We start from the raw sequence: 16218 nt of genomic DNA, 5'->3' as shown, positions 1-16218 counted from the left end.
GGGGGGGGTGTTCTGGGAGGCGGCGCAGAGAGAGAGGGAGAAAGCTTCAGCTCCTTTCCCCCGCCTTGTACCTCCTGCCCCCCCTCTGCAATGATCAAACGCTGTTGTAGAGGAAGGGTACAGAATTACAAATGAGTGTCCTGTGGCAACGGTTGGAAGTGGATTTAACTGCTCTTTGGTGGTGACGAGGGGCAAACGTCTCCCTCCAAACCCTGCTGTCCACACAGGATTTAATACTTGCATCTTTCTAGTTAACGAGACAATCATAATTTAGTAGTAAAGCGGGCGGTTTTATAAGCCCCCCACAATGCAGATGCAAGACTCTTGGGCCTCTTTGTATCACTCTTGTCTTCTCAAATATTCAATACAGATGTATACTATTAAAAAATAATAAATATTCATGAGTAAAATAACCAGGAAGGAAAGGCCAGCCCAGCCCTGATAAAACCAAAGGCAATAGAGGGATATATACGTTAGTATCCACAGTATGATTCAATCCTTAATGGCTGACAATCTGTATACAATAATAATAATGTCTAGTCCATCCATGTCCTTGGTTTCTACGAGCTCCCTCCATCCTCAGAGGCCCGGCAGTCTGTCAAGAGGGGAAATGACGAGGGGCAAATCTTAAATCGACTGGCCTGAGGATTTGGTGTGCACTCGGGGGGGTTTATCTCCCAACTTGGCCGGATAAAACGAGTGCAAAGTCATTAAAGACTTGAGCCGAGAGAGAAAAGCCCCGAAACAGAGGATAAAAACAGCTTGTCAACCCGACCCCCACATGGTGGATCCTATGAAGTGAGAGCGAGGGAGCTGCAGAGATACTGGGGAGAGTAGGAACGATACCAAGCAGTTGATGCTAACAGCTGGCAGCCTCCCCCTGAAAAAAAGAAGAAGCGTCTGGCTCTAGTCTGGCTGCCAGGAGAGGCAAGCGAGGGGAGAGCGGGGATGAAAGGAGGAGTGTGAGAGATGGAGTCGGTGATGAAAGGTGGGTGGTTGATGGCAGATGAGTGGATACGGAATCGGATGGTGGGGGGGGGCAGAGGGGGGGGGGATTAACCAGCTCGCAAGGAGAAACTTCTGTTCATTGCCTCTGACACAAGCAGTCACATGAGAGACAGAGGAGGGGATGGGAAACAGAGAAACACAGACGGAGAGCAACGCAGGGGGAAGGAGGAGAGAGGGGGGAGGAGGAGAGAGGGGGGAGGAGGAGGCAGCCACATTGCACATCTTCAGGCTGTGAATAATTTAGAGGAGCACTGGGGAGACGAGACGAAGATGAACACAAAACACTGGCAGCGTTTGACCTAGAGCTGCAGCTACATCAGTGCACATCACAGAGCCCCCCCCCCCCCACTTTCTCTCTTCTGCTCTTCATCTGCCTCCCTGTGTGTGTCAGGGAGGAAACAGCTGTACACTCTTCTTGTTTCGCCTCACATTGTATGAAACTCTACAGAACGACCTGACAACTTCGTTTCACCAGGATCTCCGGTTCGAAAGCGGCACGCAAGACTTCATGGGTCAGTGGGAGCCGAAAGGTGTCAGTGACATCGCACACGCACACACACACACACACACACACACACACACACACACACACACACACACACACACACACACACACACTGATGATTCGCATTGTGGGAGGAACTCTTGAACTTGAATTTTAACTTGATGCTATTTCTCCTGTCATAACCAACATTTTCTTAGTCTTAGTTTTGGACTATGGGCCAAAGAAAGCTATTTGAAGACAGGATAGGTGTTTGACAATTTACACAGAAAATAATGCAATGTACAGTATTATAATGGTCAGTAATAAAAAAATGATGACTTGCATGTACTTGGCAAATAATCCAGTTTAAAGACAATTTATGACCCAAGCAGTCCATTCCATTTAAAGAACACAAAAAAAGTACTCACAAGACTAAAATGATTCATTCCTTTAAACCTGTTCTAAATTATTAGAAAATGAGGGTGTGATTTACTAGCCACCAACTTCTTGCAGAATGCCCACTAGAACCCAGTCGGTCTTGTGAGATATGATGCCGTGCGAGGGAGGGGCCGTGCTGAGTGCGGACAGCAGCAGTAAATAACAGCTGCCCTGCGATTAGGCCCAACAGAGGTTAAACAGAGCTCGTTCACGCCACCTTTGTCAAGGTGCAATGAATCATTGAACCTGCTGAAGTGCGTGTGTGTGAGAAAGCAATGAAAGGACCTCTGGGTATGTGGAGGGAGTGACAGTTGGGTGGACACAGGGCGGTCTGATGAAGCCAGAAGGGAGGGGGGGGGGGGGGGGGGGGGCGGGGGTTGACATGTATTCATGTATTTATAGAGATGTTCACATGCATATAGAGTACATATTTTAATTTGGTGCGGATAATGCCATGAGGAAAGTGGATAGATAGTAACACTGCGAGGACTAAGGATGGAAAACCAAACGGGAGGTACTTTGTTTCCCTTCCTTGGTTTTCTGGTCCGCTCCCTCCACCTCCCCCCCCCCCCCCCCCCCCGCCCCTCGCCTCGGACCGCGTGGGTGATATTAATGGGACGTCCCTTGTTTGTAAACGTGCCAAGTTGTGCGCACCGCTGCGGGCTGTCTATTATAGCAGGCCTCTGGGGCAGCCTTTCCATATGGCACCACATATGGCACTCAGCAGCATCAATTAATGTTGTTATAATACTGATTTTTATGAGCTACGGTTTCACTCCCTCCCAGCCTTCTCTACCCCTCCTGAACCCTCCCCGTCTTCTCACCCATCCAGGCCGATTCTCCCATTCTTCAAACTGCCTCCCTGCGACTCCTCAAGCCTACAAACGTCTGGCTTCTGTAGAGCCGGGGATCCAAGACGTTTTTTTTTTACGTGGCATATTTTGAAAGCTCCCACCGGTTGTGCTGAACGTCGCTCAGAGACTGTGAACGGGACTTTGTTCCCACTATGCCGCACGCAAAGGGCAACAATTCTACCAATGAGTCGGCGACTTTGCATTTGAAGCCGAGAGACTGATATGAAAGAATATGAGAGAGATAAAGAAAGCAATTATCCAGAGTTAAGACTGCGTTAGGTGATTTCTACAAACACCATTTACAGCAACAATTGTAGATATAGTCACATTAAGGCACTATCAGGGCCTATTAGTGTGTTAAATTAGGCCTGTATTTATGCACAAAGCAATAGGCAGATGGATGTAAGAACAGAGTCTGAGGGGCCTTTTTGTTCGCTGGTGCCTTTGGTGGTGGATCTGACAGGAAGGGAACAAGAGCGCAGCAAAAAGCCGCGCTTAAAAAGCTCCCAGCCACACCAGTCTTGTCAGCGGCGCCACAATTAGAGACTAGATCACTGGCGCTTCCCAGCGAGACACGTCCCACCACCACTCCTCAATGGAACCTCTTTTCGTTTGAGGAACACACTCAAAGCCGGGTTTTAAAACGTTCCGGATGGCTAATCACTCTCAGGATGAAAGGCCCTGGCGTGTTCGTTTGTCTCAGCGTGGGGAGCTTCCCTTGTCGTTTCTCTCCCTCTGATTCTGATTGTTTTTGTTCGTTTCTTTTTTTTTTTCTCCGGCGTGCAGGCGAAGGCAGGCGGGCGGGCTGGCAGGCAGGCAGGCAGCGCCGTTTGAAGGTGCAGTCAGACCCGAGCGCAGGCCTGATGCTTTGTAGTGATATTTCCAGCAGCACAATCTCATTACTTTTTGACGTGGGGGATGCGTGCAGGGGCGGATTGTCATTTCACGCTGTCAAAAGTTCCGTGCGGGAGCGGAGACGGGAATGGAACTTCAATGACCTGCGTGCCTCTGCCTCGTCAAGACTGAATATATTACACCAAATAGCATAGATAAAATCCAATGAACCGGATCCTTTGAGTTGCTTGTAAACCTGGTCCAGTCCCCAGAGGTGTCTGAGTCCTTATCTGGACTCTTTGTAATTGGATCTATTTCACAGCCTCCTAAACCTGTCACTATCCATGCCCTGGACCTAATTAACACCCAGCGCTGCATATGCAGGAAGGCAGTGCATGGTCGTACGGAGCTAAGACAAACAGATCTTGTGTTGAGAGGAAAAGTCCCGGGGCCATCGTCCCACACCTCTCAAAGATGGTGAGAGCTTCTGGACGTTTTCACATGGGACAATCATTGGCAGCTCCACCCTTTTTAAAAACCCGGGGGAGGTGTCCCTGGGAGTTGATTTCACACTGAGTTCTTCTTTGAATGCGAAGAAAAAAAACTCTGCTTAAGAAGCTGCCAGGCACTGATTGAAGCGCCGCGGTTACTATGTGAACCCCAGCCTGTTGCTGGGGTGACTGTCCCAAAGTGCTTCCTGGGTAATTTTCAAGGTCACTGGTTTGTGCACGCCTATGTGGTGCAGATGGGCCCACCCTCATTCAGGGCCCAGCAGGAACTCTTTCATTAGACCCAGTGAATGGCCTCATTCATCCCCTTCACCTCAATTGGTCATGCTGGGTCTCCACAGAGAACCCAGGACAAACTTTTCTCCCTTTCCACTCGCTAATCTTCCACGCACCACCCACCTTAGTCATGCTTTGCTGTTGTTCAGTAGCATGTGGTGGCTGAAGTTTTGGGCCTCCTCTTTGGGTGACTACCTTCTAGACTGCACACATGTAATGGGTGAAGAGTAACAACTAATGACATGCTGTCTTTGTTTATATTGAAGAATGTTAAATAGAAACATTCCATCATTTACTCATAGATCCATATAGACATTTACACTGTCATTTTATCATTTTTGAGTAAAGAGAATCAAAATAAAATGTAGATAAATCGCCCTATTCTGAGTATTTTGCACGGAAGGTTCCTTCCCATCCACTGAGTTGCTCCTGTGACTGCAGTGCTTAGCCGTGCTTGTGGCCCTCAAGTGGGTCTCAGGTCTGGCCTGGTGAGAAGTGACTAGTTGTCTCGAATTGCTGGTGTGGCTTGAATGAGATCTTCTACAGTCTGCGACGGGGTGCACAATAATTTTTCCCTTCCTCCTCCCCTCTCCACTTTTCTACTTTTTTTGCAGCAGATTTACCCCTTCTGCTTCTCAAGCTACTGAGCTGTAAAATTGAGTGGACGGCAGGCAGGATGAAGAATGAGAGCCGGCATCGTGGACGCACTAACCTTGAGGAGGGCCACTGCTGCTGGCTGCACCTAAAGAGATGGAGACAGAGCGTCAGCCATATTGGACTGAAGAAGGTTAAAATGAGGAAGGAGGAAAGACCAAAGGCAGAGAGAAAGGTGGAAACCTTTGCTGAAAAAAAAAAAAAACAGTATGACAGCTTGGTAAAGCAAATCTATATGGACATATAGATGGTGGTTATCACAGAAAATGAAAAAGAATAAAGTGTTGGCTATCATTTAATCAGATGGTGTCGCTCTTCTGGAGTTCCTTGTTCTTCCTTATTGTCACCCTAACTTTATTATAATACAATATAGTGTCTTGCACAGATAATGCCTCGATTACTGCAGTCCACGGGTACACCTGCCGCAGGTCACCATTCGACGTTGGTAATTTGCACATAACATAACATTTTTGAAAACATTGTACAAATAAATCATGACTCCAGAGCATGTTTCTGAGTACTTCTCACAAAAATGTTCTTTGTAATGAAATCAACATGAATTGCCACAGTCTAGGCAATCACTATTCATCATAAATACACTGCAGTTCAGATGTGAACAAACAGAAACTTGGTCCCTTACACCATATTGGAGCTCTGAGGTGCTCTCGTGGAGATGAAGCAGGTTAGGACTCTCCAAGGCTCCCCCCTCCGGTGTGCTGCACTATCATTTGCAGGAAAATTACTTCAGTAATGAAGAATCTAGGCCCATAAATCCTCACGGCCTCACCTTCCTTTGCCGCCCAAGTCTCGCTGAACTGCTAGTAAAAATTCCCTTTAAAAAATTCATAGCGCAATTTTGCTCAAATCCCTCCCAGCAAGCACAATTATGGAACTTTCATCTCAATTGATTTATGTCCTGGGCTCCGAGAGGAGGGGTGAATGGGGTGTGTGAAGGGAGAGAAACAAAACAAGTGGTAAATCACTGTTTTTAAAAGGGAAGGCGTTAGGCCAGTTGTCATTTTCACTGCATGCGTTTTGTAGTGCACGAGATAGAGAGGTGCCTGCATGGGGGTGGGTGGGAAAACATCTGAAGGGTTTGAAAGCAGTATTGTAATGGCAAAAAAGGAGGGTGAGGGGAGGGACATTGCGGTGAAAGGATTGGTATTCCACTTGATTAATAACACTAATCAAATTATACAGTGTTCCACTGTGCGCTGAAATCTGGGGCCATAATGTCTGCTAATGGCGTGGTTCAAAGAGCTAAACTTCGGAGGGAAAACATGGCGCTGACTGCTGCATGTCTTAATGAAGGCAGTAAAACATCCATTTCCAGAAGCCATGAAATGAAAAGCAAGATTGTAGATGTGCACCCAGTGGCTCTCTCGCTGCAAAAAAAGAAAAATGGAATGCTGTTAACACAAAAGAGAGGAGAGAGAGAGAGAGAGAGACGGAGTCCGTAAGAAGAGAAATGAGGAGAGAATAGTACAAGTGAAGAGATTTAAAGGGCAACAACACCAAGAGTAACGGGATATGAGAATCGAGGGATGATGGATTTAGGATAGAAAAGACCGATTGGTAGATGCACTCAGCGCTCTATTTCCAAAGAAGGCACGAAGACGATGGGCTGATAATGGGTGAGCCGGGCAGCCTCGCTGTGTCTGTTATACTGAGTGCTGCCGACAGAAGCCACAAATCATCACTATTTAGTTGCTGATGCACCTACCCACAGCATCCTCCCCCTCATCCATCTCAATGCCACTCTATTAGGGCATTCCCTGTGTCCACCCAGGCATGCGTTCAGTTGATCCATCTATCCACCCAGCCGTGTGGACATTTGTCTCTCCATTCATCTTTCAATCCATCCGTCCGTCCGTCCACCTATCAATTCAACCAATCTCGGGTCAATACAACTCTGCTCTGAGATCTGACAGCTGCAACAACATTGCTCTGACCTCAGCTGTCAGCGACTTTCTGCGGGTAAGAGGTTAGCTTGGTATTTCTAGGCATTTGCCAAAAGACACGGTGTAGGCGGTGGCACAAGTTCTAACCACAAGTAAAGAGAAGTATGTTGCAGTGCTGAAGAACAAACGTGAAACTGAACAAAAAGTAAATATATACAAAGGCATTTGCAGTTTACATTTAATAACTATTTCCACATGCTACAGACGATCAACTAAGCCTTTGCAATACAGCGACTATGGTTCATTGTCATTCTGGCAAAATTGCATTGGGAGAGAAAAAAAAACAACAAAGCTGAGAAAACACCGATTGCTTTGGTTATTATTAGCATAATTACAGTTGTGCTTATCATGCAAGCCGCCTCAATCGGGATGAAATATAGTTTCATTTGACAAAGCTTCCCGTTTTGACTGGCATGAATCTCGGAACCACACACTTTGCCAGCGTGCCAAAAACTCAATCAGGCGCAATTACATAGCCATCAGATAGAAATGTAATTGATTTGAAAGCTGACATGAGATATAACTACATTACAGCGGAGGCTCAGTGGGAAGGCTCCTCGGAGACGGGGCCTACGGGGAGCTCATTACCGCCAAGCCTTGAATTATTGAGTGCTAAGGCAGTGACGTTGAGCAGGAGAGGCGAGCGATTGGCCGCCACGGCTCGGACCGTCTTTATCTCGACTTACAGCAACCTAGGACGTCTGGAGGAGGGATCCGACCATGATTTAATATTGCACTGGGAAAAGTCCTATCGGTCCATAATGCTTTGGGCAACAGAGTCTGTGGGTGGACATCATTCCTGTTATTTGCCATATCCAGTATCCGTTACCACGGCAATGACACTACCTTGACCTCAAGACGCATAGTTAGCACTTAGCTTAGCATGTGGATCGTCGGCCAGTGGGTCATTGCTGAATTAGTGAGGGGTGCCTGTTGAGAGCATAAAGATGTAAGTCTCTGCAGAGGGGCCTCGGCGTCCCCCAAGGAAACGGGTGGCCGCGTACCTCTGGGAGCGCTTTGCCCCCCTAGGCTTCCGCCACTGATCTCAATCTGTATCTCTTTCTGTCACTCCTCTCTCTCCTCACACAGCCCTCCTGTGAGCTTTCTCACAAAAATGAAATCTCAATTAGCTCAAGCGAAATGAGGACGAGCGAGGAGGAGGAGGAGGAGGAGGAGGAGGGGGAGGACCCAGGAGCCCAGGGAGACAGAGAACAAGCAGGATAGGGGAGCTGCTTGTCGACCTGCGGCCCGGGAAAACTGCAAACAGAGCAGTTTAAACATGGCGGATGAACAAACGGCCTCTTCATTACAGAGGTAAGGAATATGCTGCGGAGGAGAGTTGACAAAAATGAAAGGAAGGGGGGGAGGGCAGACATGATTAAACACGCGGTGACACGCAACTCCCTGCGTCTCGTTTCCTATATGGAGGCTGAGAGAGTCTCTCATATATTAGGGCGCTACAAGCCACCACAGAGCTCAGCAAGGATCCTTATAGCCTAGCATAAGTAGGCCTGGGGAGAAGTTCACTGCCGTTTTACGCGTGCGTCTCCGTGTAAAGTAAAAAATGATCAAATACTAAAAAACCGGAAGACCACTTGTGATCTGTGCGATGGTGTTATAAAAGTGGCCACACCTTTGACAGAGTGTAAATCTCACAGTATTCGGAGCCATCTTTATGTTCAACGTTGACTGCAGAGTTTATGTTACAATGTTTTATCAGTGCTCGCTCTCTAGGACAAGGACAGTAAAAACAGGCGAGTCAGATAGTTCCAGATATTTGTATGATAAATACCTACGTGTAAGGAGCCAGGAGGGGGGGGGGGGGGGTAGCGAGGGGGGGTGGTTTCCAAGAACATCAGACCGCCACTAGTACTTAGAGTGATTGAATAGCTTGTAAACAGAAGCAGCAGACTTGCTTGACGCTGTGTGGGAGACACTGATGTAGTTGTGCTTCCAGGAGGGGCGCCGGGGTTCATGAACTACCCGGTAAGTGGCGGAGCTTTTAGAATTACCCCCGTCGCTGCACTCGGGCCGGGTCTCTCAACTGAAACTGCAGAGTAAAAGCACAAGACCGCTAAAGCCAGTCATAAGACACCCTCGGTCAATGGATGATAGTGTTCCTCGCATTAGCCCAAATCAAAATTAGATCTATATTTAACTACCTCATTTAAAAAAAAAAGCCATATGACGACACTTCTCCTTCATCTCTAAGCTTTCCACCTTCTCCGCTGCAAAGCCCTGGTGAGAATAAATTCTCCTTTGTTCGTGGTGCTTGCAAAGGGAGCTTTTTGATTGCAGCACAGCATCTTTCATAACTTAAAAATTAATCACAGTTTTCCAGATCTATGTCCAGTTAAGAAAGTGTGGAGACTGCACATAGCCCTGTTCATGTAGCAATTCTAATTAGAGGCGATATGAGCATGAAAATTATTCAAGCACATCATTTAGCACTTTAGTTCAAGGCCGTGTCCGTGTATTCATCACACATCAGCTGACAATGACACTATATATTGAGCCGAAGGATATTACACTAATAACTTAAAAACAAGGCTGGTTCGTCCACGAACTGAGTTTGAGGTCGAAGGAACAGCCGTGTTTTTTTTTGTTTGTTTTTTTGCTGGGTAAAAAAAACTAGTAAACTAAACTGTCAGCAAAAGGAGAGACAAGACAACCACGTTGAATTTTCATAGAACTGTAACAGGAAGGAGGAGCTGTGACAATTCGGCAACTGCAGCTACAGCAGTTCCGTTGGTGGTGAGCCGTTGTGAGAATGTGAGCAGAACCACAACCTATGTGCCTATTGTGCAAGCATGTTAAACCACATCGGGGGCTGTGAGTTTGCTAAAAAAGCAGGTTATCTATATTTTGGGTTAAACCACAGCCCGACACAAACGGAAGCCAAGTCGTGTGAAATAAACACATCACTTTGGTGTTTATGGCTTCTGACTCATGAAACTTGACGCACAAGTTGTGCATGAAAAATGGCCTCTGCATTTACAGGAATGTTTTCTTAGCTGGCAACTTTCCCCACCCAATAAACCAAATGGAACCGAGTGAAGAACCATTATTAAACGCAATTTAATCACTGGTCCAAACATGAAACCGAGACAAGAAACATTATGCATCCACTTGGTTTGGTTTACTCTCCTGGGGCCGTTTTGGCTCCCTAGAAACCACCCCGCCCCCCCCGTCCCCCGAGGATGGGCCCGTAGCATACAGCCGAAGCACCAGGTGGATGGCGTATCCGTTACAGACCTCCGTAGAAGTCCCCCCCGAACGTGGTCCCGGCGACGTTGCCTACTTGACAGCCCCTTCTCCTGTTCCCTGTGAGCCCTCGGATCGGCTTACATCCAGCGGTTTACCTTCCGAAACGGCGAGACCCGCATCAACCTCGACTCATTCAATTGAGAATAAATTGCACGGGGTCCATCGGGCTTTTTTGGCCGGCGCTGGCGGAGGGGATGACGCCGACGTGTGGAGCCGGGGAGTATCAGATGACCCAGACTAATTATGCGTAAGGCCTTGTTTTGATGGCTGCAGCTCGGGTTAGGTCAGGCAGGAGCCGTTAAGGGCGGAAACAAAAACATTTCCTACTAAAACGGAGACGACACCACAAGGTATCAGCGAGGGGGGGGAACTATGAAAGGAAATGTGATGCCGCAGAAGGAGTGTTTTTTTTAAAGCCCTCTCTCCTTGGGCCATTGTAAGTCGATAGCAGCGTGACAGCTACACATTCCCTACGGGAGGCTGTGTTTGATGCTATGGAGGATGTGCTAAGAGAAGGGCACTTATTCATGGCTGAAAGGCGAATGGTGCAGCTCCCTAACTATTAGCACCGCCTCTGTCCTCGCAACCATGGGCAGGCTCTCCCTTGAAATTTGTAATTACAGTAATTGTGATTTTCGGCAAATGGGCCTCCACTCCGCTCTTCAACGGTGAAAACACAGGTTGCGTTATTCATGAGGAGTCCACTAAAAGCATCTGTCGGCAGTGCTTTAATTTACCAGCTCTTGGATGGCGGACATTTCGAATGCAAAAGTATTCTGAAAATGACTTTTTAGATGAGGCATAAACTCAGTGACTCCCCGCAAAGGAAAACTGATCAACTGCTTTCTGACCTCTGTTTATGGTCCAAATTAACCACACAAATGCACGTATGCACGCACGCACACAGACACACACACACACACACACACACACACATGCGCGCGAGAACCTCTTATGAGCAAGCACGGTAGCGTGGCAATTAGTGGCAAGAGATGAAGAATGCTGGATCAGTTACAGTTATTGAATGTTAATTACAGCGCTTGACGGCGTTGAGGAGATAACGAGTTAGCGCCCGGTGACAGCAGCGACACGTCCTTTAACGAGAGCTGTGGAAATGTATGAAACTCGAGATCAGGGACAATGAGGCGTTACTGGCTTGTCAGACGCTCTCCTTCTCAACCTTCCTTTGTCCTAATGAAGGCAGACACTTGGTTCTTTCTCGTCTGAGGATGTTAGCCTGCGATGACTATTGGTTATGAAAGAAAGGTAAAAAAAAATTAAAATCTGCCTATTGGGACCGTATCCCTCGTCCACCTTATCATCCCACATCAATAACGCCATCCACCATACACTCAGAAGAAAGCTAGAAGAAGAAAAAAAGAAGCAGAAAATATGCGGGCCAAAGATAAACATGGGGTCAAATTACAGGTAATCCCCTGTCTGGTGCGGGAACACAGCCAGTAGCCATACAAATGTGAGTGACCAATAATTCCCGCCTATCTAAATAGCGAGGGATCAAGAGCTCGGTAAAATCCGAGGGGTTAATATGGTCATGTCGTGAAGCCCGGTTTGGAAATTTAGGTTAATGGAATCATTGATAGGGCTCAGCTCTAATGCCAGCGGCGCTTAAGAAGATCCATGCCCTACGATTTAGACAAATCCTGGGGACATTCTTCCAAGTTTTCCCCACTGACCCTGGCAAGAGTTTTAGAAACAGACACACAGGCAAGTCTGAGGATTTCTCTGAGTCTACACAGCCTCTGCTAACCACAATCCCCCAGGCTGTATCAACAGCCAGAGTGGTATTTATAGAATATTACATCAGTTACACTGGGGCAAACGTGGGCCCCGATGGAAATATTAGGCATAATAAACACATAGAGAGTGCCCGTTCTCTTTTCCCCTTGTAAATCACTCTGAAAAATGTGAGCAAGAATGTTAAATAAACCATGGGCTTCATGTCTAGGAGCTGGCAAAACAAGTTCACTACGCCTGCCTCTGAACAAGTGATTTATATAAGTGTCTTGACTTACCTCTCATGTAGCCATGTTACAAATTGTGCTGTGATAAGAATGCTTGTGGGGATGAAAATGGACTCCTAATTACCCGCGCAAAGCTTCTGACCCGCTCCCGATACGCGCGCTGGGAAAACAAGTCACTTATGTGGGCCGCAGCCTCCACAAAGAGAGCAAGAGAAGCTCTTTTTAAACCTCAGGAGACGCGGCGCCTGGGACGGTGTTCCCATGTCAATAAAAACAGGTGTTAACCAGCTTAGCTAAGATGTTAAGAGCTGGGATAATCCTAGCCTAGATCCAAGAGGGATCCGGGTCTGGAATACTAATGCTGGGGAGGCGGCGTGCACAGGAGATAGGAGGCCGCGTTGGAGAGGTAGCTGCTACGTGCTGTGGAAACCTCATTTGCATCCGCTGGCAATTATCAAGGACTGAAGAATAAAGAACGTTCAAGTAAAGAGAGCACTTTGTCGCGGGGGGGGGGAGAAAAAGTAATACTTTCAGTATTTCTTGGGGATATCATATGGGTTCATCATTCAGACACTTAATAAACTGCGGAAACCAGAATTTTTGGGGGAAATTACATTAAATAGCTTTGTCTCTACAGGTTTATTCCTTCATCTCGACACATTTAAAACAGCTGGCGGCTTCCCCCCAGCAGCTCCAGTCCAATCAATGCCACAAAAGGCAGGAAAAGTAACAGCAGCCGACTTTGGCAGGGAAACCAGTGCCACCTACAGGCGAGGAGAGTGACAGGGGGGAAAAACTATTTAACTATGCACAAAAGCTGACGCCACCTGTAAGCAAAGTTCTCTCACTGGGTGAATATACACAGGCAAATTGTCAGTTGAGTTTATATAAATGTGTCCAGGTACTTACTGAACAAACCCGACAGTTCCACAGGCTGCTCCACATGTGATCTGTTGTTGACAGCAAGACATTCTTGGAAAGTGCTCAATGATTTAAGGGAACTGCAGCTCTTAACACTTTGCTGTCGGCTTCCGAGAAAGTGTCTTTGTTATAACGTTGCATACTGAGGGGCAGAAGGATAGATCAAAGCACGGAAGGAGTAAATGTGCTCATTTTCCGCTGAACTTATCTCCACACAAACAGGAACCACCTAAAGCAAATGCGTAATCACACCTTAAAGATAAAAAAAAAAAACCCACACACACACACACACACAAAAGAGCGACTTCACGAGGCAGAGCGTGGCCCCTAGAAGAAGAATCAGCCACAAACGCCATCTCACCTTGCAAAACAGAACTCCCCCACAGTGAGCCAACGCGCCCCGTCCCTGAAACCACTGCCGCCTTGTGACAAAATGAAAATAAATCGATGCAACTCAAATCAACTCATCACCTGTTTCGCCTAATCGGCTTTGAGTGCACCACTTGGCCGGCTCCATACATTCGTGGAGTCTCTTACATGCCACCCCGTAATCAAATCAGCATCTGGTGTCCGGGTGGCTCGCGGGTTTTTTCGGGGAGATCTCGCCTGTAAACACCACCTGCCAGTTCTCCCTCTGCCTCGCGTTTCTGTGTGCGACATTAGCGCAAGCGTGAAATGGGATTTTTGCGTCGAGGAGCAAACCTTTGCGCCGAGCACATCCGAGTCTGCCCACCTGGAACGCAGGCGTGACTGATCTACGGTCAGCCAAGTCGAGGGGGAGTCGTCACGCATAAGGCACTGGACAGACAGCGTTCGTTTGATTTCATCCTGGCGGGTGTAAGGGCTACAATTGTGACATGTTGAGTCAGTGATTTTGTTTCTCTCTTTTTGTTTTGGATTTCATTAGATGTGATTATCTTGTGACTCTTACCTCTTGTATCTTTCACCGACATGTTTTGTATTATCTTACACTACTATTGTGACCTCTTTTTGGCACAAAAACAAACAAATGCAGCTAATCTGCTGGTGACGTATTGCATATATATGCGAAACACGAGGTTATACAACAGTGATAAAAACCATAGTTTGTTGCATGATTGAGAGGAAAAAGGGGATTTATTTTCTTTTTTGGATAACGGTGCAACACTTATCGATGCGCTAATAGACCTAAATGTCTCCTGCTCTCTCTCTCAAACGACAATGGTCATTCTCAGATTCCCCCCTTCTGACCAATTTAGTGGCTCTGCCACAGAGCTCTAAGAAGACCTGCGTTAATCACACACATTCAGCTATTGATGCAGAGCCATAAAGCGCTGCACAATCCATGAAGATCAATCATAAGCCAATTTATGCTTGCTGGTCAGGTTTGGTTTATATAACGGCGCATAACTGCATCTAAATGATCAAATATAATGCAATCAGATTCCCATTGACAGAGTACCCGACCCACGCTTCCATTGTCCCGTGGGGACGAAGGAGACACACAAGACATTCACTGCTGAGAGCTACGCGCTCCGTAACGTGGAGCAGCACACGCCTCACCTTTACATCGCCAGGGTCTTTCCTTTTGATGAATGTCAACAAAGCAGTTAGCAGGGAGGAAATGAGAAAAAGAGAGAGAGAGAGAGAGGAGAGAGGAGAAGACGGTGGGGGGTAGGGGGAGAACACAATTATAAAAGCTTCATTTCTTCGGAGAACCATAAAGTCTCGTCCCAGTAGGGCAGCTGAGCACAAATCAATTTCTTTCAGTCGATTACAAGCACTGAGGTTCTAACCTTCATTTGTGAGTCTAATACTCCAACAGTTATGTAGAACACATACCAATTAAGCAATTCCGCTGGAATAAGAGGGCCGTGAACTGACGCGATTATGGAGGCCGGGCCCCCGGGGAGGTCGGGTTATCGGCTCAGGAGCAGGGAGGGAGATGGGAGCAGGCCGGGGAAGGGACGTGGGGGGGGGGGAGATGGCCAAGGGAGAGGAGACACGGACGCCAAGGAAAAAAAACTAATTCATTAAGTCTAATACTGTGTGAAATGTTCCCATGGTAATAAGAGAGAGAGATTGCGTTAATATCAGGGAGCCGTGCAGGAAAAGGTCACTCGATATGTGTCCCGCCCACCAGGGTTGCGGCGGTGGGGGCTGCTCCAACACATCCGATAGTGTTCTCAGCGGCGTCGCCGTGCGCCAGAGGTCAGAGGATGGGATCTTGGGAAAAGATGCCATTTAAGGGAAATTGCACTGATGCACCGCTGTGCTCCGACACAATTCTCACTGCCGGCTTCTCCCGCTCACGGCTGCACGACACGTGAATGCAAGAAGCATGACGACGCCCAGTCAGAGGCTTATGGGGCGCTGTTATTCTTTTCACTTAGTTTCGATCTGGCAATGATTTATCTCCACTGTGACATGGCTACACGGAAAAAGTCAGGCAGCACTGTTTTTTTTTTTTCTTCAAATTTTCGATTTGTGTTTGCAAACGGGCTCATGAGAGGAAACGCATTAGAGGCGCTCTCCATCTTTCTGCAAAACTAAATCTGATGCCGTTATCCCCTGGATTGAGGAGCACGGATGCATTCCTGCAGATATGTGCGGATCAACACATTGTCATTCACTGCCGAGGTCCCAAAACCACCGCCCTCTCTGCCAGAAGACTTATGGTAATTGATAGCATGTGAGCCCATAAACCCATGTGAGGCATGTGTTTCCATGGTAACCCTTCTCTCTCTTCACTAGCCCTATGCACCTTGGTGTTTTACTCCCCCCCCCTGTATCGTAGGCGCTGTCTATTTGGATGCCAGTGGTAGGAATGAGATGCAGATTTGCGGCAAAGCAGAGACACAGATGTTTCCTCATTGCCTTTTAATCTCAAACTCCCTCAGCGGCTGGTGAGAGACACTCCCTCTTACAATGGTAATTGGACAAGATGAATAATAAACAAAACAAAAAGACACCAATGTTTATAAGAAGTATTTTAACACTTGAATGATCATACTTTAGGTCTATTATTAGCACACAGACAAAAAAAAGTGG

The 16218-nt window shown here is 47.2% G+C and overlaps 1 protein-coding gene across 12 annotated transcripts in view; it reads right to left on the bottom strand.

Annotated features, from left to right (window-relative positions):
- The window catches only part of fbrsl1 (fibrosin-like 1), a 220031-nt gene that overhangs the window by 85626 nt on the left and 118187 nt on the right, over nucleotides 1–16218 (bottom strand). For 11 of the 12 annotated variants that reach the window (XM_062562469.1, XM_062562464.1, XM_062562466.1 and 8 more), the window contains one exon: nucleotides 5116–5145. The exons of the other annotated variant lie outside the window; for it this stretch is intronic. In XM_062562469.1, the coding sequence (XP_062418453.1) occupies nucleotides 5116–5145 (30 nt within the window). The remainder of the gene's footprint in view (nucleotides 1–5115; nucleotides 5146–16218) is intronic. 12 annotated transcript variants of the gene reach the window in all.

This window comes from Pungitius pungitius, chromosome 5, assembly GCF_949316345.1.
Source record: "Pungitius pungitius chromosome 5, fPunPun2.1, whole genome shotgun sequence".
Classification (NCBI taxonomy): Eukaryota; Metazoa; Chordata; class Actinopteri; order Perciformes; family Gasterosteidae; genus Pungitius; species Pungitius pungitius.
The sequence above is the reverse complement of the archived record's forward strand: the minus strand, read 5'-3'. Positions and strand labels throughout refer to the sequence as shown.